Raw genomic sequence first — 27,461 nt, forward strand, 5'->3', positions numbered from 1 at the left:
AAGTCAGAATGTGGAAGATGAGCCAAAGGAGAACAGAGCAAAATTAAGTATATAGAAAGTTCTCAATAGATGCTTGATTGAATGCAATCAGAATAAATTGCAGAGAGGATATGTTTTAAGAGGCTGGCCCAAAGAGTCATTTCTATCATAACCTGATTCTCTCCCACAATTGGGCAAGCTGTTGAACGTCTCTGTGCTCAGTTTTCTTATCTACAAACTGGCAATAATAACGTTCCCCACCCCCCATCATTTGTCCTGTCTTCCTCAATTAGAGAATATGTTTCCTTTTGATTATGTCAGTGTCCAGAGCAGAGCTGGGCCCTACCTGTACTCAGTCGGTTCTCACCTATGGGACCTATGGTCACTGTGTGGCAGTGAGAGACTCAGGTGGTTTTCAGGAATAATAAAGACAACAGGACCATCTCCCAATTTCCACAACAGAGACTAACTGGGAAATTATGGTGCTGGCTGAACCTGGCTCCCCTAAGTACCTACTATTTCCAGTTGAGGCTCTCAAACCAATGACTTAAGAAAATGCCCAGCCCCGACTCTTACTGTGTCCCATTTTGCTCTGGCTCGCTCTTCCTCAAATTTAGCAAACTCCTTCCGGTCATGGATGGTGATAAGGAGCTTCCAGATGAGCAGAGTAGCAAGGCCGATGAGCAAAATGGCCCCCATCACTGAGAGTAGGACCACCAGGATGTCAGGACCCTTGGGACACTCTGTCAGGAGAGAGCACAGAGCAGGGACGTTGTAAAGGCAACCTGACCAAGTAAGAAATTACTAGAAATCTCTCTGAGGGAAACAGGGCTTACAAAATAAATCAAAATTTTTAAAGGGGGGGGGGGAGCACCAATATTTAAGACAGCAATAATCTGTCCTGAGTAGTTTAAATTAGAGGTCATAAGCAGGTCACCCCCGGTAGAATCTAACCTACTCAAGTGTTTATTAAAAAGTTGATTTTATGTTAACTCTACTGGATTTAAAACAAAAGCTTGATTAAATTTTTATTTTGTTGGCAGCATGGAATAATCAGGAGATTATCCCCCTAAAACTTCAGATTCTTCTTCTTCCCTTTAAAAACATGAATAAATAGAGGCGCCTGGGTGGCTCAGTCGGTTGAGCGTCTGACTTCGGCTCAGGTCATGATCTCACACTTTGTGGGTTTGAGCCCCGCATCAGGCTCTGTGCTGACTGCTTGCTCAGAGCCTGGAGCCTGCTTCAGATTCTGTGTCTCCTTCTCTCTCTGCCCCTCCCCTGCTCACGCTTTGTCTCACTCTGTTTCTCAAAAATAAATAAAAGTAAAAAAAAATTTTTTAAACATAAATAAAAAGGTCTGGAAACACTGCACCCACAGGGCAGCTCTGGTTAGATGTGAGTAGCTGCTGTCCCCTTTAGATGGGACACATTTTCTAGTTTGCCAGACTTGTCACCACCCTCTTTTCTCCACTAAACAGAGGCAACATGTTAACTTGTCATGGAGGCTGTGCTACTGTGGGTTCTGGAGCTAGACCGCCAGGGTTCGAATCCTGGCTGACAACTTACTTTGCTATGTGACCTTTGATAAACTATTTAACCTTTCTGGGTGTCTGTTTCCTATCTCTCCATGTTTAAAATGGAGAAAGTAATAGCACTGAATTCCAAAACTTATGAAGCAGAGTTAAGTTAAATATATACTTTTAAAAATTGTTTTTAACGTTTATTTATTTTTGAGAGAGACAGAGCATGTATGGGGGAGGGGCAGAGAGACAGGGAGACACAGAATCCGAAGCAGGCTCCGGACTCCGAGCTGTCAGCACAGAGCCCAACGCGGGGCTCGATCTCACGAACTGTGAGATCATGACCTGAGCTGAAGTCGAACACCCACTGCGCCACCCAGGCACCCCAACTTATTTATTTTTTTAAGGATTATTTCTTTTTTAGAGAGAGAGAGAGAGAGAGAGTGCGCATGAGTGGGGGAGGAGCAGAGAGAGAGGGAGACACAGAATTTGAAGCAGGATCCAGGCTCTGAGCTGTCAGCACAGAGCCCAATAGGGGCTTGAACCCACGAACTGCAAGGTCGTGAGCTGAGCTGAAGTAGGACGCCTAACCAACTGAGCCACCCAGGCATCGGGCTCCATGCTGATCATGAAGCCTGCTTGGGATTCTCTCTCCCTCTCTCTCTGTCCCTCTCCCCAACTCGTGCATGCTCTCTCTCTCTCTCTCTCTCTCTCTCCCACAAAATAAATATTTAAAAAAAAAGAAACCTGTAAAAATAAACAAATAAGTTAAATATATTTAAAGAACTCAGAACACTGCCTAGCACAGACTCAGTGCTCAATAACTATCAGCTACCATTATTACTCGTGTTCTTGTTACACCTGTTTTCACTAATTTATTTACCTAGCTCCTTAGGCATTTGTATTTGTTTCTCTGGTTTGGATATGTACATCTCTGAGGGCTGGGAACCTAATGTCCTTGTTAGCACAGAGACCAGGAAGCCTGCCAACCCAGACAATATTTTGGGTTCCTTCCCAAAATATTTCGTCATCTTTAATCCTAACCCTATTGAAAGCCGACTTCCTGTTCAACCCTAGTCAACAACCAACACAGACAGAGGTGCATCACCCCTCTGAAGACCAAGCTGACTGTGCTCTGCAGAGCTCTGCTTCCCATAAACCACAGGTGTCTGATGGGTGACCTCACTCCAGTAACTTCTCAGGTGTTATGTAATTAGGTGTTTGAATATACGGGTATTGATGGGTCTGGAGAGGTGGTCATGCCTACTTTCCACACTGTCTCCCACCTTCTTCTCTAAACATACACCCTATGCTCACCACACATGACCCAAAAACAACCACCGATGCAGACCCAAGCTGGCTATTTCCCAAGCTACCAAATCATAACCTGTCTATAATTAAAGGAGCATCTGGAGAGAGGCTGTGAGGTTCCAGTGTCTGAGTTCCCAGGAGTGAAGGGCACCAGCTCTTCCGGGAACAACAATTATGAATTCTTGGGAAGAGAGGGCTGACCCTCAAACCTCAGAGTGAAATCTCTTCAATTCTGCATGTCAGTATGGGCAGGACAAGTAGAATGTCAAGAGGTCTTCAGGCAAAAACATCTATTAAGCATTTGTCCTGAAAGGAGTAGATGGCAGGATTCCCGGAAGAAGATGATGAGATCAGCTAGTCTCTAGAGAGCTCTCTCAGCCACGGTGATGAGGACCCATCGTGGAGACCCAAGGTCAGGAAAGACTGGGCAGGGCTGGCAGGTTTGACAAAAGCACAGGAAATCCAGTTAAACTTGAATTTCAGATAAACAATAATTTTTCAGCCTAAGTAGGTACTAAATGTTGAATGGGACATATTGTATTCGACGAGGCAACTCTATCTGGGAGTGATAAGGACCCAGCTCAGCGGAGCCCACTCCACATAGTAGGCTGAACACCACCCAGTCAAGGCCAAGCCCTTTGGCAGTGCTGTCTCTACTGCCTTGCAGTGGCCCAGCCCTTCAGGGAGACCATCCGCAAAGGCATGAGTTGGGGAAGAGAATGAGAATAATCCCCTCCTATGCTCTGGGACCTCAGATGACACATTCTGCACAAAGCCAGAACCCCTGAAAATAGTTGGGGGCGGTAGGTGAGAAGAGAGGTCAAATTCAGAATTCCAGGGCAACAAGATAGGGAATATGGGTCTGGGGTCCCATCTCCTCATGTGGAGGATGGAATCTACATCAGAAAAGCTACTCCACCCCCCACCCTGGGGGGTTATTTGTACCAGCTCAGGTTATCACCATCTTTCTGCCCCATAATTCCAAGTAGTGGAGTCCATCTAAGAATATCAAGCCAAAAGATTTTGGTGTTACAGCAGAAGCACCTGCAAGGATTGTTATAGCAGAGATGAAGTAACGTTAAACCCCAAAGCAAGAACGTACTGCCCTTCAAAAATGAGAAAGCACAAAGGTGCAAATAGGGCGGGTGTGGAAAAATCCATGAAACGTGTTAACACAGGTGGGCGGGAAAGTGTGAGGGGTCATGGCCAAATAATCCACATGTGCTCCCCCACAGATACATACCCAGACTCTGCCCTCTCCCCTTCCCATGTCAGCTTTCCCTTGAGTCGCTAAATAAAATTAAGGTCATACCCTTTCCTTTACCTTCCTTCTCCCTTCTGAAGGGTGAGAGCCCTGGGAAAGGCAGGTGAACAATATCACGGTAGGGGGCGCCATGCTCTCCGGTACCCATGCAGCCAGCAACACCCTGGCTGACCCGGATGTAGTAGAGCTTCTTTCCACTCTCACCCGCTTCCTTCTCCAAGCAGCCAAAGTTCTCCGAGCAGGTTATCAACATGTATGCAAGCCTGCCTGTCAACTCGAATAATCAGTCCTAGTAACTCATTCAAAACCCGTTTACTAAGTATCTTCTCTGTAGATGACTGAGCCAAGTATGGAGATATAAGGATAGATAAGACAGATGGTTCGTGTGTTCGTGGGGCACGTGATCTACTGAGGGAGATGGGTGATTAAAGAAGCAAGTTAATGGTGGAATGAAGGCCCATCTAAGGGAAACACAGCTGCTCTGGGACTCAAACAGGAGCACCCAACCGAATCAGAAGAAAGGATGATGGAGGAGGTCTGAGAAGGCTCACTAGGGGAAGTGATGTGTCCAAAGCAGAGGCACTCAAATATTGGGGCGTCTCACAACTGCCAGGAGCACTATTCAAGAACACAGAGGCTGGGGACACCTGGGTGGCTCAGTCGGTTAAGTGTCTGACTTTGGCTCAGGTCATGATCTCACAGTTCATGGGTTCGAGCCCTGCGTTGGGCTCAGAGCCTGGAGCCTGCTTCGGATTCTGTGTCTCCCTCTCCCTCTGCCCCTCCCATCTTTCTCTCGACTCGTGCTCCATCTTTCTCTCAAAAAATGAATAAACATTTAAAAATGTAATAAAAAATCAAATAAAAAGAACATAGAGGCTCATGGAAGCAGCATGGGGCTCAGGACTCTCGATTTTTTAGCAAGGGGAACATAGAAAAGTTTGAGACCCACTTTCCTAAAGCAGGGGCCAGCAAGCTATTGTCTGGGAGCCAAATGTGGCTTGCCACCTGTCTTTCTAAATATACTTAGGCTTGTGCATTAAATATAGACTATGGCTGCCTTCCTGTTACAATGGCAGAGTAGTCATGGCAGAGACCACAAGGCCCACAAAGCCTAAAATATTTATTTTGAGAGAGAGAAAGCACGAGTGGGTGAGGGGCAGAGAGAGAGAGAGAGAGAGAGAGAGAGAGAGAGAGAGAGAATCCCAAGCAGGCTCCACACTGTCAGTGCGGAGCACAATGTGGGGCTCAAACCGATGAACCATGAGATCATGACCTGAGCTGAAATCAGGAGTCACACACCTAACCAACTGAGCCGCCCAGGTGCCGCCAAAGCCTAAAATATTTAACCCCTGGCCCTGAACAGAAAGTGTTTGCTGGACCCTGGTCTGAAGGAGGATTTGAAGAAATTTCTACAGCTGTAGGAATCAACTGACGAGCAACCAACTGACTTAGTCTCTGCCTTCAGACATTGTTCCTTCACTCATAGAAGCTCCTGTCTACCCCCCGCCTTGGCACAGCCCTTGTCCCTCAGCAGTATCACTATCAATTTACATGTCCCTCTCCCCCTGGCCTGTGAGTGCCACATCTGCTTGATTTATTGTTATATTCCCAGCACCTAGTCTACTGGCTGATATACAATAAGTACTCGAAAATATTTTCTAGTGATTCATCGCTTCGTCTGTTGTGTAAGAGAAAGGAAGGAGACGGGGGTGGTAAGGGGAAGAGAGCTAATCTACTACACTGGATGGCGACAAACCTGTGGTTGGTCTGTGTATGACGGATGAGCTCCTCCTGCTTCCAGAAGGCTGTGAGAGCAAGCACTATCTTTTCAGTGCTCAGAACACCTTGGCTTGGTGCCTCAAAGCCAGTACTGTGTCTCATGGTGACCCTGGTAAGGTCAACACCTCAAAGCATCAGGCCTTCCTCTGAAGCAGCGAACAGGTTGCCCTTGGCAACCACCTGACCTTAAGTGGAGCGGATGCTGAAGAGTCCCAGACTTTAAATTCCTCACTTCTTAATACTGTCACCTCAAAAAAATGCCAGGATGTATTTTGTCCCTTCGTGGGATCCATATCTACCTTCTTCCTTTCCTTACTCACCTTCTTTTTCTGCCTCCTCAATTAGCAAGTCACTTTCTCACAAAGATTGGTATTTAAATATCTCCCACCCCCAGATGACAGGCCCTAACTTACCACTTGTAAGGTAGTCTTAACTTGGCTGTTCTGTGTAAGAGGCGTAATGGGTGGAAATTGCTGCCTAACGTGGCTCTCCCTCTCCCTATAGGTGCAGTGTCAGGGGCCCTGGCGGTTCACGTACCTGGCTCCTCTACCACATAGAGAATGGACTTTCCACTGGAGTCTTCATAGTACTGGAATCTGACAACACAGTCATCTTCATTCTTGTACGTGCAGTTCACTGCATCCTTGCCAGTATCCTCTGAGGAAGGGGAAAATATGGGACAGTGAAAAACAAGGCAATTCCTGGAAGACGGGGCCATCCCCAAACCCCAGTCATGGGACTTCTGAGAAAGTATGCAACAGGAAACCCTATGCCTGACATTAGGCAAGATGCCTAGACTTGAGATGGCTGTTGTGCCTGGCAATTGCCTCTAGATGACCCTCGCTGCTGAATTTTGTCCCTCCCAGACCCTTTTTGGTTCGTATTCCTTCCCTTGGAAGGGACATGACAGAACACATGACACAGTGTGATTCAAAGCCTGGCTCTACCACCTGTCAGCTGCGTAATATTGGGGAAGTTACTTGACCTCATTGGCTCTTTCTTCATCTATGAAAGGAAAAGGATAACCCACCTCACAACACTGGTAGAGAACTAAATGATGTCAAGTGAACAGTACCTAATAGAGAAGGGTGTTCCCTTCCCTCTCTTTCCTTTCCCTCCTGGCTCAACTATTCTCAATAGTTTGTTGGCAAAGCCCTTACATTTCTTCCGTTTCTGCGTCTGATCCAGTGTTCCTCTCCAGAGCCAGCCTCTCTTCTCTGACTCCCATCACTTTTTTGTAGGCTTCACCCCTTCTAATTCTGAAGCCTCTTATTCTGACAGGGAAACTATAGGTGCCCCTCTATCATTTGCACCACGTCCTATAGTGATGCAACCAGACAGGTAAAACTGACACACGATGATGTTAAGCAAATGCACCAAGATCACAACACAAGTACGTGATGGAACAGAACTAAAACAGGAGTCTCAGAGCACACCAGACTTGAACTCAATGATTGTTTCTCGGCCTTTTGGCTAAGATCAAGTGTAGTATCAGACTTGAACTCAATGAGCCGCCCGAAAACTAGTGGTATAAGAGTACAGTGGAAAGAGTAAGGATTTCCAGATTCATTCTAAGCTTAACTTGTTCGGGCAAGTTATGTAGCTTTCCTGAGATTCAGTTTCCTCATCTGCAAAATGAAGATAACAACAGTACCACAGTTCTACTCTACTAGGTGGCTGAGAAAAAGACAAGATCATGTGTATGAAAAGATACTTGCCTAACTTTTATAAGTTACACAATTCCATACAAACAAGCATTTATCTTTATGATTATCATGGCACGGGGGTGGGGGTAAGAGAAATACTTTCAACTAACCTGAGATTCCCCTCTGGTCTAGGTAATAAAAACATCTCACATCTCTCTCAGCAGTCTTGCCCGCCTGAGCTAATCACAGCATACCGATTCTCCTCAGGAGGAAAAGCCGTCTCTTCAAACTCAATCCCCAAATCATGCCCCTCTTCTGATATTAGCCAAAGGATCCAGAGAGCTGACCCTTTTCTGTAACACCCCAAGCCAGAAGCCGACTGACTGGCTGTGTCTCACTGTGGCTCTCACTGAAAACATGTTTCCTGCCTTCGTGAGAGACAGCTATCTCAGGAGAGATTGCCATCTCCCTAGACCAACCAATGCCTAGCTGACCCAGATAACATCAGATGTGCTGACAGCAACAAAGATTATCCCCTTTTTGGTCAAGGTGAAATTCAAACTACAATGACTGCAGGCAAGAGTTTTGCCCACCACTGTATTTTTATCTGTCTTATTCTAGGAAGGGCTCCAGAGAGCCAAAAAAGGCTACAGCATTATGATTTTAGCTAAAATCCATAAGGGTGAAGGTTTCCCTCCAAACCAGCAGAGCAGTATGCCTGGGCATTGCTGAACACTCTCAGTTAAGTAAACTCAGTAAATGGTTACTAGCCTCCTAAACTGACATCACCTAGCCTAGGTTTCTTCATCCGTAAAATGGGATGCATTGTCTTCCTCTCCCTGGGGAGGTCAAGTTAGGGTTGATTTCTACATACTTTAAAAGTTATCTGTAGGGTCTTGCTGAGTCTGTGGGTGCCGGGAAGCAGCAGAATGGGGAGGGACTGTGGAACAAATTAGCAGAGGGCACAAGAGGACTCAGGGAAGCTGGCCTTTATTAAGTGCCTAGTGTGCATCAGGTCTGTACAACATGCCTTTGAGGCAGGGATTACTCTTCCATTTTACTGATGAGACATAGACACGTTTTGGGATCAACTGAAAACTTCAGCAGCCGCATATGTGCACAATTCTAAGACATGCTGAACTTACTGAGCTCCTTCACAGGCTCAATCTCATCACGACAGTAACGGCTGCAGGTATTTTCTTTATGTAGGTCTCCTCGGTCAAACTTCTTACACTCCACACACTTCCTAAAAGAGAGACGACACAGAGATTAAGACAAGGGAGGAGAGGGACGCCTGGGTGGCTCAGTCAGTTAAGCATCCAACTTCGGCTCAGGTCATGATCTCGCCGTCTTCGAGTTCGAGCCCTGTGAGTTTGAGCCCTGCGTCAGGCTCTGCGCTGACAGCTCAGAGTCTGGAGTCTGTTTGAGATTCTATGTGTCCCTCTCTCTGCCCCTCCCCAATTGCACTCTGTCTCTCTCTCTCTCTCTCTCAAAAATAAACAAACAAAAAAGACGAGAGAGGAGCAAACCTACGTGTGTGTCAGTCCAGCTCTGACATCCACACACCAGAAAGCTGCCCCACCTTGGAAAACAAACACCGAAACAAAAACCCCTGTAAGACAATTCTGGGGGACCCAGAGGGTCGGGTCTGGAGTTCAGGGGTGGGAGTTCCTCCTCACCCAGAGGCAGGGCCTGGCAGGCAGAAGGCCCCAGTCCCCTCATTAAACTTCTTCATGTCCCATCCGAGAGTGTGACAGGAGGTAAGGCGTGTGCCACTTCGAGGAGCCTTAAAGGCAGAACCGGTCATGTAATCTGGGGACCCAGCACAAAAGAAGATGTCAGGCCCCTTGTTCAAAAATCCCTAAGCATTACAAGACAGTGCCAGCAGAGCGGTAAACCAAGCATGGGGCCCTTCTAAGCACAGGGCTCTGTACAAATGCACAGGTTGCATGCCTATGAGCCCAGCCCTGCTGAAAGTGGCAAGAGAAATGGCAGGAGCTTCCCCTGACCCCAGATGAGTGGAGTTTGTACTAGCGAACATCTCCTGTTTCACAGAATCCTTCATAACTCCAGCCCAACTCTCCCACACGATCGGAACATGAGAACGTTCCCCAGAAGTTCCCTGGTTTAGCCTTCCTCCCAACTCAGGGATTCAGGATGCCATCCCAGGAGAGGGGTTTCTCCAACTGGAGTCCAGCGGGTGCTACTTTGGCCCCTGCATGGTTGGCTCTCCCTCCCTCTTTGCCCAAACTTTTCCGTGGGAAGAGGAAAGCTAGCCTCTTAGCTGCAGCGGACGCCTCCTCCTGAAGCTTTGGTGAGTAAGAACCTGGAGGGTTGGGGATTCTAGCCTGGGGGACCCCCTCCCTCCTTCTAGCACCCGACTGGCTCCAACTCACTTCTCTGCCCACTCACTTCTTAAAGGTGCAGGCGTCAGGGCAGGTGGGGCACTTCTCACAGGTGTCCCCGTAGGAGCCGGGCTGGATGCACTTGCAGCTGCCGCACTTACACTCGCCCCGGCCGCTGCACAGCAGCCCGTTGCTGGACATGCAGGTGTCGGTGCGCGTGGTGCAGTTGCAGTAGAAGCCGGTCCAGTCGGAGTCACACAGACAGTCCCCACAGCTGCACTGGCCGTGACCTGAAAGCACACAGCCCGAGGGGGCGGGCAGCAGGTGAGGGGCCCCGACCCGTGGCTCAGCCTGCTCTCCAGCTTTACCCTCATCCACCCTCCTCCCACGGCCACTCATTAACACCCCACGGAAGCGTCACCACCTTCTATCCTTCTAGCCTCATGCTGCTAGCTCTGCCTTGACGCCCTTTCGTCCTGTGATCGCTACCAAACTCCCACTTACCTTTCGAAGCTCAACTCAAAAGTTCCTTCCCCTCCATAACTTTTTCTGACCTCCCCGGAGCAAATTGTCTACTACGTGTTCTCCCAGCACTTACATATGCCTCTATTTTAACCCTCGTGACCAGCCCATTTGCTTGCCTATCTGTTTCTCTTTCTAGATTTTGAGCTCCACAGTGAGAGAGGACATATGAATTTGTCCGTCGGCAGGGATTAGCGTAACGTCTGAAATACAGTAGGCATGCAATTAATGTTTCTTTATCCATTTATGCAACAAATATTTATTGAGCTCACACTGGGCACTGGAGATTCGGCAGTGAATGAGACAGGAAAGGTCCCTATTACCGTGGAGCTTATGTCCTAGTTAAGTTCCTGGGTAGGGTGCCTGGTGGCTCAGTTGGTTAAGCATCTGACTCTTGATTTCAGCTCAGGTCATGATCTCACGGTTTGGTTAGTGAGGTCAAGCCCTGCATCAGGCTCTGGGCTGACAGCCTGGAGCCTGCTTGGGATTCTCTCTCTCCCTCTCTCTCTCTCACACACAAAATAAGTAAATAAACATTAAAAAAGAAAAAAAAATCCTGGGAACCACACACACATTCACCAGCATGTGCCCTGTGTTGTATCATCACAGCACTGCAGAGAGCCATCAGCCCTAGTAGAAAAGACCTACTCACTTTACTGCATGAATGTAGGAATGGGAAAGAGAGATTGGGGTAGGGGGTAGATTGGTTAAATGCAGGTGTTAACTCTCAGTGCTACATCCCCCTAATCACTTAACAAGGCTTGAAAACTTGGCTCTCCCAAACTCAGAAGAAAGGGTGACTCATTCTCAAGGATTCCGAATCAGGAAGAAGTGGATGAATAATAAAAATCTGACTGTTAATCAGAGGAAAGGCAGGGAGCCAAGGGGAAGTAACCTCAACGGGTCTCAAAATCATGTTACTGTGTGAGCGGATGGGCCCCAAGATGGTGGAGGAGAGCGAGGTGCATAGGCTCAAACAGACACTAGCTGGCATCTTCTGCTCCCCAGGGACCCCAGTGGGTCTGACTAGAGGCCCTTGGTCAATGAGTCTCTCTGCCAGTGATCCTAGCACCATCCTCTATTCAAGACTCAGACACACCTTTGCTGCCTTGGAAAGAGATGTCTGCTTCTTTCTGGATGGCAAACATAAGGTCAGCTGCCCCAGCTCCAAATATCTGGAGAGTAGAGCCCGCTCCACCCGGAGGCAAAGGGAATGGTCTTGTGTAACCTTTGTCCACCAGTCATTGGCCCAGGTCTGAGGGCAAGACAGCTCCTGTCAGCTGAAGATAATTCCAAGGAAGGGGCAGCTGTGAGCCATTATCAGCAGCCCTAACAGCAGCTGGAGGGGCCCCACAGTGTCTACTACAAGCAGCTTTCAGTGATGGCTCCCGAACAGGGAAAGGCAGACGCCACAGAGGTCTGGCAGCACCCGGAGGCCTCCGCCTCCTCAGAAACCCTTGTCCCATAGTGTTTCCTTTGTGAGGCCAAACAAAGTAACCTTTGAGAAGATGGTCTGCCAGGCCAGCCACGGAGCGAGGCTGGAAGTAGAGTGGCGGGCCGGAGCCGGCAGGCCGAGCCCGAGCCCTGGCAGGGTCAGCCCTCAGAAGGAAGCTACAGTGCGGTAATGTCACAGGACTGGCATCCCTCCAGCAAAAGGGTGGCTGAGCCTGGGTTCACAGCAAAGTCAGAGGAGGAGGGTGAGAAATGAAGAGAGAGTGTAAGAAAGAGGAGGGAAATAGAAAAGAAGGCAGCAGGGGAGGGGTGGAGATGAGGGAGGGGGAGGGGTAAGGGAGGAGCAAGTATTTTAGGTCAGAGGGAATGACCTCTCCCTATAGAGCGTGACTCCCAGGCCGATGTCAGCCCCACTCCTCCCTGCCTTATGAGCCGACCCTTTGTCTGACATCCTACTTCCTCCATGAAGCCACCCAGGCCTCCTCTGTTCACACTGGGTCTCTCTCCAGGAGACTCCTATAACATTCCCCAGGGACAACTCACTTCTTTTCTTTAATTTTTTAAAAATGTTTTATTTATTTTTGAGAGACAGAGTGAGAGTGGGTGGAGGGGCAGAGAGAGGGGAAGACACAGAATCGGAAGCAGGCTCCAGGCTCTGAGCTGTCAACACAGAGCCCAACGCGGGGCTAAACTCACAAACCACGAGATCATGACCTGAGCCGAAGTTGGACGCTTAACCAACTGAGCCACCGAGGCGCCCCAAGGACGCCTCACTTCTAAGATCTGGCACGTTCTGCCTCATGTTGTGAATTATCCTCAGGTAAGTTAATTAAGGGCAAAACTGTCTTATTCATGCCTCCCTATCCCACAACACTACAGCACAGAACCTGGCTCAGGGGTGTCTGATCAATCTATGCTCATGGATGTCCCTCGGGGAGAAGGATGAGTCCCTCGGGGAGTCCCTCGGGGAGAAGGATGCACTCCCTGATGTTTCCGAAGGAAGTGCTGATAACAGATGACCACAAAAGACCATGCCTCCAGCGGGGAGGGGGAAGGCCAGAGGCTGGGGAAATGGCTAAGTCATAGCATGCCCCCCTCGTGAGCCACTGCTTGCAGCAAAGAACAGACCAGGCCAGCAGCCCAGGGAAGAGACAATGGTGAACTGGTCTACAAACTGAGTGGTCAGGAATCACGCATGCCCCCTGTTCACCCGTGTGGACTGAGCGCCTGGCACAGAACAGGTGCTCAATAAGTGTGTGTCCCTGAGCATCCGTCACTGGGGAGTGTGACGGCAGCACCACAGGATCCAGACCTGCAGCCAGTAGGCACACAACACCCGGGCTGGCAGTGGGGGAGGGAGGCCTCTGAGCTGCTGCCTGGGGTTCCCTCCTGAATTGGGTGGAGCGCATTGCTGACGAGCTGTGCTTGCACCAGTGAGAGGCAGGAAGCAGGCTGCTGAACCCGATGGCTTTGTTTCGCAGCATCGGTGGGGCCAGCAGCTGAAGGAAACACACTCTGCCCGCGGTCCCTCCCACCCTGCCTCATACCAGACCAGGAACCAGGAGGCTTGGAGGAGAAGTGGCCCTCCCTCTGTCCCTGGTGCCCCCAAGGGGCTATCTGTAGGCCTCACGTAGGACAACCCTCTTCCCCTCAGCCCCACCCTACTCCCCGTGGTCTCCCACATCAAACTTACCATTCCTTTTGGTACTCTGAATATGATGTAAGTACTATTCACTAGTAAAATGAGCTGAAATGCCTCCCTCACCCTCTAATTCAAACTGCTGTTGGGGGGTCCGTGCCTGATCTCTTTCTCCCCTAATCTCCCTGCTACCATTTTTTTCCAATCTCTGTCAAATTTTGCTGACATGAATAAAGGAAACAATGTTGTAGATAATAAAAAGAAGTCTTTTTTATGTGACTTGGGCATGTTTTAGAATGACATAGATTTATGGGGCACCTGGGTGGCTCAGTCAGTTAAGCCTCCGACTTCAGCTCAGGTCATGATCTTAAGGTTTGTGAGTTCGAGCCCCATGTCGGGCTCTGTGCTGACAGCTTAGAACCTGGAGCCCACTTCGGATTCTGTGTCTCCCTCTCTCTCTCTCTCTCTGCCCCTCCCTCACTCATGCTCTGTCTCTGTCTCTCTCTCTCTCTCTCTCTCAAGAATAAATAAACATTAAAAAAAAATTTTTAAGTTTTTTTAGAATCAAATTGTTTTTTTAACATTTCTTATTGAGAGACAGAGACAGAGCATGGGCACAGGAGGAGCAAAGAGAGAGGGAGACACAGAATCTGAAGCAGGCTCCAGGCTCTGAGCAGTCAGCACAGAGCCTGACGCAGGGCTGAAACTCACAAACTGCAAGATCATGACCCGAGCTGAAGTAGGATGCTTAACCAACTGAGCCACCAGGTGCCCCCTTTTTAATTTTTTTTTAAAAGAATGACATAGATTTACCTTTCTAATCAAGTTTTCATATACATATATATATATACATATATATATACATATATATATATATATATATATAAATTTTAAAGTTTATTTATTTGAGAGAGAGAGCGAGCTCAAGCAGGAGAGGGGCAGAGAGAGAGGGAGAGAGAATCCTAAGCAAGCTCCACAGTGTCAGGGAGGAGCCCATCGTGGGGCTTAAACTCACAAACCCTGAGATTGTGACCTGAGCCGAAATCAAGAGTCAGTTAACCATCTGAACCACACTGGCAGCCCTTTCTAATCAAGCTTTCTTAAAGGCAGATGTTAAAGTGAACATCTGGTTGGATTAGTTCGGCTCCTTTAAGCCCCATTGCAAAGGAAGCCAATCTCCGCCATAGATTTGATCACCAAAGAAGCCAATTATAATCTGTGTTAATTAACCACACGATACACCCATAAACCAATCCTAAACAACTTGCAAATGTCTTTGATCTCTCTGTCACAAGGTCTCTGAGGAATCAAGCCTCAGAGACCATAATCCAGCGAAAACCTATCCCCAGTGCCCCAGGAACTACTCAGGCTGCCTAGTTGCCTCTGCAAGTATTGTCAGCACATACAGACGACATTCACATTAGTTCCACTTGGTCTAGCTGGGGAAGTAGCCTAGGAGCAGTCTTTAGGGCAAGGAAAGACCAGGTTGAGATTTTCCGTGGGCCTCAAGACTTTACTGAATTTTGTAATGAGAAGGACAAAAAGTATCCTGCAGGTAGAAGGAGCCAAAATCGTAACCCCCAGTTTGCAGGCTGGGCCTCTCAATGGCAATCCTTTCCCATGTCTGTGCTGTCCAGCATGCCACGAGCCACGTGGAGCTCCTGAGCAACAGAGGAAATGAATTTTTCATTTTTCATTTATTTTTTAAATTTTTTTAAGTTCATTTGAGAGAGAGGAAAAAAAAAAAAACCTCCAATGGGGGAGGGGCAGAGAGAGAGAGAGAATCCCAAGCGGGCTCTATGCAGTCAACACCCTGGCAGTGCAGTCAGAGCTTTAACCTACTGAGCCACCCAAGCGCCCCTCATTTTTCATTTAACTTAAATTTATTTAAATTTTATTTAAGTTATAATTCAATGTGACTAATTTACAAATAAATAGCCACACGGGGCTACTATATCTGACAGCACAGATCTAGAATCCAAAACGTTATAGTGCCAATAGCGATAACAAAATAGTGCCAGCATGTAAAAAGAGCTTATGATTTTCCACTCATTGTTCCGAGTGTATTGGCTGTTAAACGTGCTCCATTGCCTTGCTTTTTTACTATTTTCCAAGTCTTGTCATGAAAAGACAAATTCATGTAAAATAATTACTACCAACTTTACTACGCATTCTGATACCATGCAGTTTCCGAATCTGTAACTACTAAAAATCTAATTACCAGCAGCCAGAGATTTTTTTTTTTAACCTAAAAAGGGAGTTGTTCCGCATCCTTGAAATGATCAAGAGCCAGTGATTTAAAGTATTAGCAGGATGGCAGGTGGAAGAAAAGAAAATAACGGTCTTCACCTTCAGGCTCCCCCACTCGTTCCCATGCTCCAGGAGAGCAGAGGCTCCCTTCCGCTGTGTACCCCAGGAGCAAGGACGCGGGGAGCAGAGCGGAATTACAGAGAACCTCCTTCCTGTCTTCTGCCGTTGGAGTGGAAGGACCATCCACTCGGCTCTGCCTGCTGGGCCTTCCTGTGCCCACCTAAGCCCCGGCCTAAGTTTCCAGAGGCTGTGGATGTGCGAGCGAGCGTGCGCGGGTACAGGGGCGGGAGGGTGTGCAGTTTCACTCACCTGAGCACATCTCCCCCTTATAGCGGACGCAGGAGAAGTCATCACACTCGCAGTACTTGCCCGTGATCTTGCCAAAGTCACTGCTGTGGCAGACGCACTGGCCACACAGGCACTCGCCCCGCTGGCTGCAGGCGGGCTGGCCCTCCCGGGGGCTGCACTCTTCCTGCTGCGAGGGGCGGTAGTCCTCTTCGGAGCACTCGCACTGGGACCCCAGCCACCCGGGCCCGCAGCGGCACACCCCACACTCAAAGGTCCCGTTGCCATTGTTGCAGCGGCGGCTGTAAGGCTCAGCATGGGCCTGGCACGCACAGTCACAGTCGAAGGTGACCTGAACGGTGAGGCTGTCTTTGAAGCCTACAGGCTTGATGGTGAAGGACTTCTCCCTCTCCTGCGGGCAGCCTCGCACCTTGGCCTCAATGCTGAAGCTCACCTGGGTGGAAAGGAAGACCGCATTCAAACACAGGCGCACCCTGTTATCACTCCAGCCCTGGAGGGAAAGAAGCCCCGCCCTGCCCCGCCCTGCCCCGCCCTGCCCTGCCCGGGAATATCCAAACTGGGTGTCTCATCCCCCAGCAACCTGGAGTTCCTCAGCCTCCAAATGACCAAGGTCTGCAAAGCAAAAAGAAAAGCCTGGGCACAGTTGTCCAGTTGTATCTGGTTGGGTGCACAGACATAATTTACAGTCAGGAGAGAGGTTGGTTTTGGTTTTTTTTATATATATATCTATTTTTTGGGAGACTGCAAGTGGGGGAAGGGCAGAGAGAAGGACAGAGGATCTGAAGCAGGCTCTGCGCTGACAGACTGACAGCAGTGAGCCTGAGGTGGGGCTCGAACTCACGAACTACAAGATTATGACCTGAGCTGAAGTTGGATGCTCAACCAACTGAGCCACCCAGGTGCCCCTGGATATGTGTGTGTGTGTGTGTGTGTGTGTGTGTGTGTGTGTGTGTGTGTGTGTGTGTGTTTTAATTCCACCTGTGAAATAAGCCAGCTCAAGCAGAACAGAACCTGTGATCTTATAAAAATTCTTCTCTGGCCAATGAAGCCAGCTGGACTGATTATACACGAGGTCAGTCAGCCAGACACACAAAGCACTATATGGCACCACACGATGCCACACAGTGACCAAAGGCTCAGGATCTACTGTTTAATTTCCATATAGTACATCATCACTTGTGCAGTCAAACACCTTTCCGGCCAATATTTCTTAGACAGGATATGTGCACATGTTCTAGAATATAGATAGGTGTACGGACAGATGGATGGACCTAGATACAGAAATGATAGAGATACAGATGATACCGGTGATAGAGATATAGCTATCCCCCTTTCTGCTTCCCTCCCTCTTCACCAACCCCTCCCCCCATCGGCAGAAGCAGAAGAGAACCAGTAAGGAAAGAAAGCCATAGAGGCCACAGAGGGACCTGAGAGGCAAAATGAACATTTGCGTTCTGGAAGTCTATGACAGTGGGTATTTGGTATTTTTGCCTGTTCCATTTGCTGTTGAATCTCCAGCAGCGAATGATGCCTGGCACAAAGTTGGCGCTCAGCAACTATCGGTAGATGTGACTGCCATTTCACGTTGTAGAGGAAAGACAGGTATTACCTTAGGGGAGGCTGGAGACTGGGCCAAAGGTAAGAAATATTTTCATTTGCAATCAGCTGTGCATAAACAAACAGAGGTAAGCTAAACGCAAGTTTTTTAAAAATCTCCACGTAGCGGAGAAGTTTAGACAACAGGAGTCAGAGGAAAAGGTTGGCAGCTCCGTTATATCCAACTTGTAATGACCTTCGGGAAGAAGGTGCAGGGGAGGAATGGAAGGGTGCCCACAGACGCTCAGGGGCAAAGGCCAGGGTCAGAGCTGAAGCTTCAGCCCCTGCCCAGCCCAGCCCACCTCACCGTGTCTCCAATCTTGAGTCCGACACAAGACTTGAGCCCAGGGATGACCTCGTTGTTGAGACAGGTGGCGTTGAAGGATAGAGACAGCTCCTCGGGGAGGTCCCGCACTTCCAGCTCTACTTTAGAGCGGATTTTCTGAGCAGAAAGGGGGCAAAAGAAGGTTAAGGAGATGAGCCGAGAGGAAGTAGACAGGAACCAATTCCACCCCAAGTAAAATACCAGGTGGCCATGGACTCACCGCGGCAGTGCTGGGTGCTGGGGTTTGCTTAGAAGCTGCCAGAGGAGAGCATCCTTAGGAGCCTATTTCTTACAATATTTCCTGCCCAAGGTCTGCTCCTCTCTCTCTCTCTGTGCCCCCTGGTGTCTAGTTGAATCTGGGTAAAATCTAAACCAGCCACACCCTCCTGCAAGCCTCAGAGACATGCAAAAAGGGAGGGCTAGCACTGGTCACCTTGGATAGTAGCTTTTTTTACCTAATTTTTAACCAACCTCATCTTCCCCTTGGCTCAGCTCCCTCTTCTCTCTATTGTTGGAGCCCTATCCCTCACCCTGTCCTTCCTCATCACCACCCCCAACCTCTCTTTCCTTTCCACCTTCTCTAAGCTCTTCCACCCACTGCTCCTGACACTCCCTGGCAATTCTTTCTGAGCCATTTCCCTCTCAGAAGGCTGCATTCCTCCCAGTGCTGGCCATCAGCCAGCCTCTAGAAGAATAAGAGGAAGGCAGTGAAGGCTGCATCGTGGACTCACATCCAGGACTCCAAAATCTGCGTTCCCTCCTGGGGAATGCCGAGTGAGGTGGATTCTTAGCAGACCCAACCCCAGTGCGAGACACTTACCCCATAAGCATCAACAATGAGCTGAAGGACGTTGCTGGAATTGGCAGACAGAACCCCCACTGTCGTCCCTGGGATGAGCTCGCTATAGTTCTAGAAGGTAAGACAGAGAGATGTGCAAGGCTGACTAAATGAAGAGGGTGATCTCAAAAGCCCTCCCCAAATCAGAATGAGGGTCTTGAAACGAAGATTGAGGGAAGGATGGGATATTTTACTTGTCACTTCCAGGAACAAACCTAGCAGTTTTGCAGCCCTGAGAAAAATTATAAAGAACTTCTCACACCCCTCTCCCCCAATAAATTACTCCCCTCCAGCACCACAAACACCAACACACCCATCCCGTGAGGTTCAAGGTTGGAGGAGAGAGACCATAAAAAGGAACCATTTGCCCCTGGGAATAGGCTGGAGGAGGGGCTTTCCTGGTTGGGAAGCATGGCCCGTGCTAGTGTGCCTGGGTTCCCAGAGACGGCTCCACCCAATACAGACCCCACTCCCGAAATCCCTGAAGGCACAGTCACCTGGTAGAGACTGACTACATTTTCCGTTACAGCAAAGATCAAATTGATGTTTTTCTGGGATAGCTTCTCGGTCATCAGCCCCAGAGAGGGATAATCCTGTAAAATGGGAGGATGTGGAAGTCAGTTAAGAATTCACCTGAATTCTACACCTTAGAACTTGGCTGATTTGGGCTGTGGCCCAGACGGTGGTGGTGCTGAAACCTTTTCACGCCATGATCAGTGTGAGGCAATGGACTAAGTGGCAACACAAACCCAGTTGTGAACTCCAGGGACAGATGAAGAGGCAAAGGCTGGTCAAAGCCAAGCATCTCAGGGCACCTGGCTGGCTCAGTTGGTTGAGTGTCTGACTCTTGATTTTGGCTTAGGTCATGATCTCACAGTTCATGAGACTGATCCCCGCATCAGGCTCTGCACTGACAGCGTGGAGCCTACTTGGGATTCTCGCTCCCTCCCTCCCTCTCTGCCCCTCCCTGCACACTGCGTGTGCTCTCTCTTTCTCTCAAAATAAATAAATAAACATTAAAGAGAACCCAGGCAGCTCAGTTGGTTGACGGGGTCATGATCTCACGGTTTGTGAGTTGAAGGCCCTCATCAGGCTTGCTGCTGTCTGCACAGAGCCCACTTCTGATCCTCTGTCTCCGTCTTTCTGCCCCTACCCCACCCATGCATGCGCACGTGCGCGCTCTCTCTCCCTCTCTCTCTCAAAAATAAATAAAACGTTTAAAATAAATAAGCATAGGGGTGCCTGGGTGGCTCAGTCGCTTGAGCATCCGACTTCGGCTCAGGTCATGATCTCACGGTCCGTGAGTTCGAGCCCCGCATCGGGCTCTGTGCTGACAGCTCAGAGCCTGGAGCCTGCTTCCGATTCTGTCTCTCTCTCTCTCTCTGCTCCTCCCCCGCTCACACTGTCTCTCTCTCCTTCAAAAATAAATAAACATTAAAAAAAAAAAATTTTTTTTTTCAACGTTTTTTATTTATTTTTGGAACAGAGAGAGAGAGACAGAGCATGAACGGGGGAGGGGCAGAGAGAGAGGGAGACACAGAATCGGAAACAGGCTCCAGGCTCCGAGCCATCAGCCCAGAGCCTGACGCGGGGCTCGAACTCACGGACCGCGAGATCGTGACCTGGCTGAAGTCGGACGCTTAACCGACTGCGCCACCCAGGCGCCCCTAAAAAAAATTTTTTTAAATAAAATAAATAAGCATAGAAAGAAAGAAAGGAAGAAAGGAAACCAAGCATCTTTCTTCCTACTGGACTTTGATGCATTCACACCAGTTAGTTGTCAGGCCTCGTTTTTTCCCCCCACTAATTCGCTTAACAAACATTTATTGAGTGATACACATATTACAGTCTCTGCTGCCAAGGAGCTCAGAGTCTAGTGCCGAAGCCAGGTACATACGACACAAAGCGAAGTGCAGAGAGGGGCATCGCAAGGGAATGTTGGGGCTCCGAGGAGAGAGGGGCGGGTGACGAGCGGGAAGGAAGGAGGGAGCTGCAAGGCAGAACTCCGAGTCTCCCTACTCTCCATCCAGCATGTGTCAAGCCCCATTTTGAAGCTTCTTCTTGTTTTGCAACTACTGACAAACGCCTCAGCCTGGCGTGTGTAATCCTCCCCAACGTGGTCTCAGCCTTCTGGTCCACACGGCATACACCTCTCTCCCTCTTCCGCTGACCACTGAGCTGCCCCCCCCCTCCCCGCCATGGACTGGCCTTCTTTCTGGGAACCCTCCTCCTTCCTTAGGACCCAGCTCAGGTCCCACCTTCTCTGGGAGTCCTTCCTTGACTATCCCAGTTCATGATGAGCTTTCCCCCTTTGAATACCTAAAGCCCTTATTGAGCGTGCTACCCCACTGCACACTAATCAATCATGCATCTTGTATTCTTGGTAGCACGTCTCCTCAACTAAACCAAAAAGGGTAGGACCTTACGTAGTCCCTTTATCCCCCTCAGCCCCTGGTAAGGTGCCTTGGGTACATTAGGTGTCAATGATTACTGACTCACCCAGTGCCCGGTCCTGCCCACTTGGACATGGCTGACACCAAAGAACCCAAGCCACAATGGGGATGCTGGTGAACTGCGAACATGTCCCTGGGATCCTAGACCTTGCAGAGAACTCATGAGATCATCCAGCTTGGGGGCGGGGGCGGGGGGGGGGGGCGAGGAACTCCCGCCTTTACACAGGTGTACCGTTAAGCCACCTAGACAAGGAGGGGCTATACTGTCTTTAAGAGACGTAGAGTTCACACCTCCCCCCAGATGCCCAGGTATCAGTATTCTGAGGGTCTTACATTTCTTCCTGGCTTACAGCCACTTAACTCCTCTCCTGTTACTTGACCTACTAAGGCCATAGAAAACAACTTAGAAGAAGTCGTCTTCTGTATCAGCTACATCATCCTTTCACCTTCTTCCTTTTTGTCCCTTTAACCTTTCCTCACAGGAACAGATCGCCATTCTTCAGATGATCTTTGTCTCTTTTTCCTCTGTCTTCTTCCAATAATCACAAGTGAGCGCGGTATTCCAAGAAGAGGCTAATCTGTGCACAGTAGACAGGAAGGCCCGCTTCCCAGCTGGACCTGCAAAAGTCCTTTGGGTCCATTCTGGATGCCATGCTGCTGCTGCTGCTGTTGCTTCTGCTGCTGGAGGCAGGGGAGGTGGTGGCGACAATGCCACAGCCAGGACCACTTATAATGGCTGTGCAGGCCGTACCGGGGGTGAGGGTGTCCAGTTGGTATGGGGGGCAGCGGGAGGACAGGCTGAAACAAGCCTTGCACCCTGCCCAGGGGAAGTGCCGCCATTTCCACATTCACACAAAGACTCTGCCTGGGTTAGGGCAGCCTTGGCCAGAGTGAATTGGGACCATAGGTGGTACCAAGAATCTCACCATGGTAGTGGAGGCAGAGTAATGGTTGTCACTGCCAACGTGGCACTGCCCATCATTGGGCTGGACAATGCCTGCCAGCCTTCCATCCAGCGCAATATGGGTCTTGGCATCAGTGGTAAACACCAGCAAGTGGGAGGCATCATTCCTCCAGCCAATCTTCTCCTGTTAAAAAAAAAAAAAAGCAAAAGAGAGAAAGCAACTTAAGCCACATCATTGGTAGAAAACAAAGATCCAAGGACTTCCACGCGTGAAGGGCTGAACAAGTCGTCTCGAAGAGGGGCCTCAGTCCCAGTCCTCAGAACACAAGCCAGAGCTTTTCCAAGTTGAAGGTTTCTGTCTCTTAGGAAAAGAGTCTCAGCTGATTAGTTCAGGCAGCTGAAAGACACCTACTTCAACTCCAAATATAACTTTTCCAGTGATAATCACATGGCCCATCTAGAAAGCCACCGGCAAGTACGAGCCCGGGCTGGGCTAGAGAAATCCCAACTGAACACCTGCCCGCTTTGCTAAGGTTCATCCAGCCTTGACTCTGACACCCTTCTAGAAAAGGTGGGAAGATGCTCTTCCCAGAAAACATCTGGGATCACTGAGGTTCAGAAAAACGTCTGCTCTGGCCAGGGAACGATACAAACAAAGGCTGCATAACAGGAGAAATGTGCGGCTCATACTATACAAAACTCTTTGTTCCTCTCTCTTATTTCGCACAGAAACCCCCACAGTTGGACCACCTTCTTCCCCATTTTAATCTACGCCAACCACACCCGCCACTCCCTGCCGTCCAAACTCACATCACAGACTGTAGCCTGCATGATGGCATCAAAGCCACCCTCTGGGGCATCTCGGTTCCGCGACACACTCTGCTTCTTCACTTCCTCATTGAAGCGGGTCACCTGGTCAGTTAGTGTCAGCACATGTTTGTAGCCAAACATAGGCAAGCAGGTGTTCTTCATACTGGTGGAGGGAGGGAGATAATTGAAGCAGAAACCCTAACTGGAAAAGGCTGCATGAGGAGTAAGAGGGAGAAAGGGGGAGACAAGCATGGGTAGCACAAGGCCCAGGCCGATTCCATACAACCGCCACTACCCAGACTGTTCAGACTCCAAACCCCTCTAATGACCCAAGTCATCATGGTGGCTCTGCCTCCAGCTGGCCTCCAAGATAAGATAGTGAGCTATGGAACCAGTCTGCCTGGGTTCAAGTCCCAGCTCCTCCACTTACTAGCCATGAGACTGTCATATGATAGGTCAAAATGAGAGGGTCAAAATGATAGGTCATATCTCCTAAGAGTTATTGTGAGGCTTCCATGAGTTGACTCATGGAAAGCGCTTATATCAGAGTGAGGCTCCAGTTGTTACCATCACCTTGGACTTAACACCTCTCCAAGGTAACACTGACACAACAATAAAGCAAAAGCTCATCAACAACTTCATATCCGTGAACCACCAACAAATTGATAGATCTGCAGCAGACTAAACCAACCAACAGTTTAACTGATGGCTGACATCTTTACTGGGGAACTTAACAACCCAGACAGAAAGTCAAAAGGGTACCTCGTATAACTCTGAAAACGAAAAGGTAAATTCATCCATTGTCTGGCTCAGTAACCATCCTTTGAAATGATTACACTCCATGGATGTTCAGGGTCTTTACCAATTAAATAAGCCATTCAGTTATAAGCCAAAGTGTCAACAGAAACACACATATCAATTTTCAGACTATTAGAGAGGTCAGTAAATATCATTTCCACTCTTTTTATATTCCTCCAGGACTTAATCCCCCTTGCATATTAACTCTGTAGTACTCATAACCTTGATGATGAGGAGACAATGGAATCAATCCTTCCGAAATTATAATTCCTCTATTTATTCATCCATAAATGTCTCTCTACTTTTTTATCTCCTTTCCCTCTCGTTTTCTCTTGTCTCCTACTTCTTTGTAACAAGACCAAGAAGCTGATGAGTTTTCTTTCTGGAAATTCTCCACCCTTTCTTTTTTTTTTTTGAATTTTTTTTAATGTTTTATTTTTGAGAGAGAGAGAGAGAGAGACAGAGTGCGAGCCGGGGAGGGGCAGAGAGAGAGGGAGACACAGAATCCGTAGCAGGCTCCAGGCCCTGAGCTATCAGCACAGAGCCCGACACAGGACTCAGACCCACAAACTGTGAGATCATGACCTGAGCCAAAGTCGGACACTCAACCGACTGAGCCACCCAGGCGCCCCAATTCTCCACCCTTTCTAAATGCCCATCTGTCTAATCCTCTTCCCAAGAGTCACAAAGATTTTGGCAGTTACTACACTCCAAACAGCCTTGGATTCTACTGCCACAATGCTCCGGATCAACAGGCCAGCTCACTTGCCAGACAGGAAGACCAAGGTAGAAAACAGACAGGATTTGGCCAGACGGCAGCCAACGAATCTACCCCAGAGCTAGAAACAGGCAACAGGACTTGCACCTGCCTGAGACAATGGCAAGTGATGCTGCCCTGGCTTCTCGGAGAGGGACTTACTCATAGCAGGGGTTTTTGAGGGCCTCTGGTGGGGAGATATACATGTACGGTGACACAGGCTTGTCCACAAAAGCCCCAAAGCCAATCCGCAAGTTACTGGTGAGCTTGCGCATCTGGGAGGCCAGCTTGGTGCCCAGGTTCTGGATGCTCCACAGATCATCCTTCATGGAGTAAGACAGGTCCATCAAGTAGTAGATGTCCACAGGGTAATCCTCCACCTGCCGGACTTGGACGGAGAAAATCTTCGAATCATCTGGAAGGCAAGAGGATGTTTGTTTTTCTCCTTTTCCCGCTCTAAGACTTAATAAGTGGATTTGGACACAGTTGGGATTGAGTAACTTCTTGATCAAACCAGACTGGAAAGCCCTGGTCCTTTCTCTTCTCCCCCTAATTCTATTCCTCTTACAATTCTTGATCCTCTTATTTTATTAATTAATTTATTTATTTATTTATTTATTTATTTATTTATTTATTTATTTAGAGAATGAGCAGGGGAGGGGCAGAGGGAGAGAGAAAGAGAGAGAGAGTGAGCGAGAGAGAGAGAGACCCAAGCAGCCTCCATGTTTCACGCTGAGCCAAACACGGGGCTTGATCCCACAACCGTGAGATCATGAGCTGTGCCAAAATCAAGAGTGGGATCCTTAACCAACTGAGCCACCCAGGCACCCCAATCCTCTTATTTTAACCTCTTTTTTTTTTTTTCCACCTAAAATTCTCCACCCTTTCTAAATGCCCATCTGTCTAACCCTCTAGGTCCCAAGGGTCACAGAGGTTTTGGCAGTCACAACACTTTCAACTCTGTAAAAGGCACGAACTATGTCCCACCCTCCTCTGAACCCCCTAGCACCTAACACATGCCTTGCATGAAGAGGGTATTTGGTAAAATTCTTCTTGATGTAATTGGAGAGTCTAAATCAATGCTTCAAAAAGCCTGTCTCAGCCTAATCCTTGTCCCCCGAAAGTCTCCTGCCCCTATTTTATCTGCTGCCATGCCTTTGCCCTAATCTTACCTGGAAAGGGGGCTTACAATTACAGATTACTTTCTCATTTTGTATCTCATCGGAGCCTCAACACAAAGCTATAAGTTAGGTAAAACAAGCATTGGGAAAAGAAGAAATAAACATTTTTTCCAGTTCCTACTATCTTAGAAGAGTTAAGTAACTTGCGCAAGGTCAGATAGCTAATATATGGGGCAGTCAAGATTCAAACTCAGATCTTTCTGATTTGAAGTCCCAATACCTTTCATTTTCTTCTGTTCTCCTGCCCATACCACCCCCAACATCCTTCTCTTCCCACCCCATTTCCATTGTGAGCTACATCCCCAAGGTTCAGGCCTCCACCTTGTACCCTGTGCCCATCTGTCCGGGATCTCTCCCCAGAAAGAGCCCCATCCCTACCTGGCCGGAGCCGGAGCGCAATCCTCTGGGGGCTGACTTGAGTAATCTGGGAGCTGTCTCCAGAGCCCTTGTCGCTGAGGGGCCTGGCCTCTAAGATGCGGGCCTCACTGACGGGGAACTCGATGGACTCCAACGCACAGTCATCCTTCAGCAGATTCTCTTTCAGGTTACAGCGGGGCGAGCCCAGAGGGAGGGCCTGTAAGACAAGAGCCCAAGGTGAGGCCCTGTGGTCAGAGCCATGTGGCTCTCTGCGTCCTCCAGGCTTTGCCAACTCCCAACAGCCTAGAGTTTACCCAGCACTCCGGAGCTAAACCAGCATAAATGAACTCGGGTGGTCCCTCCTAAGAGAGCCCATTGTACAGAAGGGGAAAATTGAGGTACCGGAAATGCTGGGTGAGCGCCTGTTGGTGGATTGATAGCTAGGAAGAGGGCCAGTAGAGTAGGATGCCTGCTAGACCAGCAGTTTTCAAACAGAAATGCAACCCGCACGTGAGTCCCAGAAATCAATGTAGAGGATCTCAACCATCAATGTATTAAATAAAGTACAGAGCACAGGAGTAGACTGGCAGAGACTCTTCAGCACTGCCTCTTACTAGCTGGCTCCGAGGGCGAGTCACGGAAGCTCTCCATGCCTCGATTCCTCAGCTGTCATGTGAAGATAATAATAGCGCCCCACACAGGGATGTTATGCAGGACTAAATAAGACAATGCACATGAAACACAGAGTATAGTGCCTGCCTGAGGATAAGTGCTCAATAAAAGGTAGCTATTGTTATGAGATGCTCTATAAATAGTTCCTGGATAAGTCGGTTATAAATAAACTCCACAAGCTGGGGCGAATCCCATGATGCCAGGCACTGACCAGAGCCTCCCCTATCACTTTAAGCTTCCTCCCTTACCCTGGACACAGGGCATTGAGCGCCCTTCCAAAAACCCTGGCGTATATCCCACAGCCCTTGGAAGCTCTGTGTGTGTCTACACTGGAGTACTGAGTGGGGGGCATGCTGCACTGGAAAGAAATCAGGAAACAGGCTCAATGCTAGGTCTACCACTAATGAGCACGTGACCCCAGATAAGTCATTTCACGCCTTTGAGCCTCAGTTTCCTCACCTGTGGGACGAGGGGGTCAGGTGACATGGTGTTTTCAGTTCCTTCCTGCTCTGACGTCCAGCACATTTAGCCAGCACTAAATGTGGGCACAGATCCAGGAGGGCTCCTTGCCAGGTTGGGAGAACTGGCCGGAAAGCCGGAAAGCCCTTCCCTGGACCTATTTCACAATATTTAGGCCTTCAGGCCCTCGATCCTCACCCCCATCCCTACCCACTCCCTCTCACAACCATTTCCAGAA

At 48.9% G+C, this 27,461-nt stretch overlaps 1 protein-coding gene and 1 pseudogene across 1 annotated transcript in view; one reads left to right on the forward strand and one right to left on the reverse strand.

The window, feature by feature from the left end:
• Positions 1-26,743, reverse strand: part of ITGB3 (integrin subunit beta 3) — a 30,635-nt gene extending 3,892 nt beyond the window's left edge. The window contains exons 1-13 of the mRNA XM_053892148.1: positions 26,707-26,743; positions 26,114-26,404; positions 24,717-24,969; positions 23,000-23,162; positions 22,212-22,373; positions 19,330-19,425; positions 18,815-18,904; positions 17,972-18,111; positions 16,077-16,501; positions 9,912-10,134; positions 8,645-8,745; positions 6,391-6,510; positions 556-722 (exon numbers count right to left, since the gene is read on the reverse strand). Of these exons, the coding sequence (XP_053748123.1) occupies positions 556-722; positions 6,391-6,510; positions 8,645-8,745; positions 9,912-10,134; positions 16,077-16,501; positions 17,972-18,111; positions 18,815-18,904; positions 19,330-19,425; positions 22,212-22,373; positions 23,000-23,162; positions 24,717-24,969; positions 26,114-26,404; positions 26,707-26,743 (2,268 nt within the window). The remainder of the gene's footprint in view (positions 1-555; positions 723-6,390; positions 6,511-8,644; positions 8,746-9,911; positions 10,135-16,076; positions 16,502-17,971; positions 18,112-18,814; positions 18,905-19,329; positions 19,426-22,211; positions 22,374-22,999; positions 23,163-24,716; positions 24,970-26,113; positions 26,405-26,706) is intronic.
• On the forward strand, positions 7,307-7,461 carry LOC128774081 (U2 spliceosomal RNA; annotated as a pseudogene).
• Positions 26,744-27,461: the final 718 nt, after the last annotated feature.

This window comes from Panthera pardus, unplaced genomic scaffold, assembly GCF_024362965.1.
Source record: "Panthera pardus isolate Hobbes unplaced genomic scaffold, ASM2436296v1 HiC_scaffold_270, whole genome shotgun sequence".
Classification (NCBI taxonomy): Eukaryota; Metazoa; Chordata; class Mammalia; order Carnivora; family Felidae; genus Panthera; species Panthera pardus.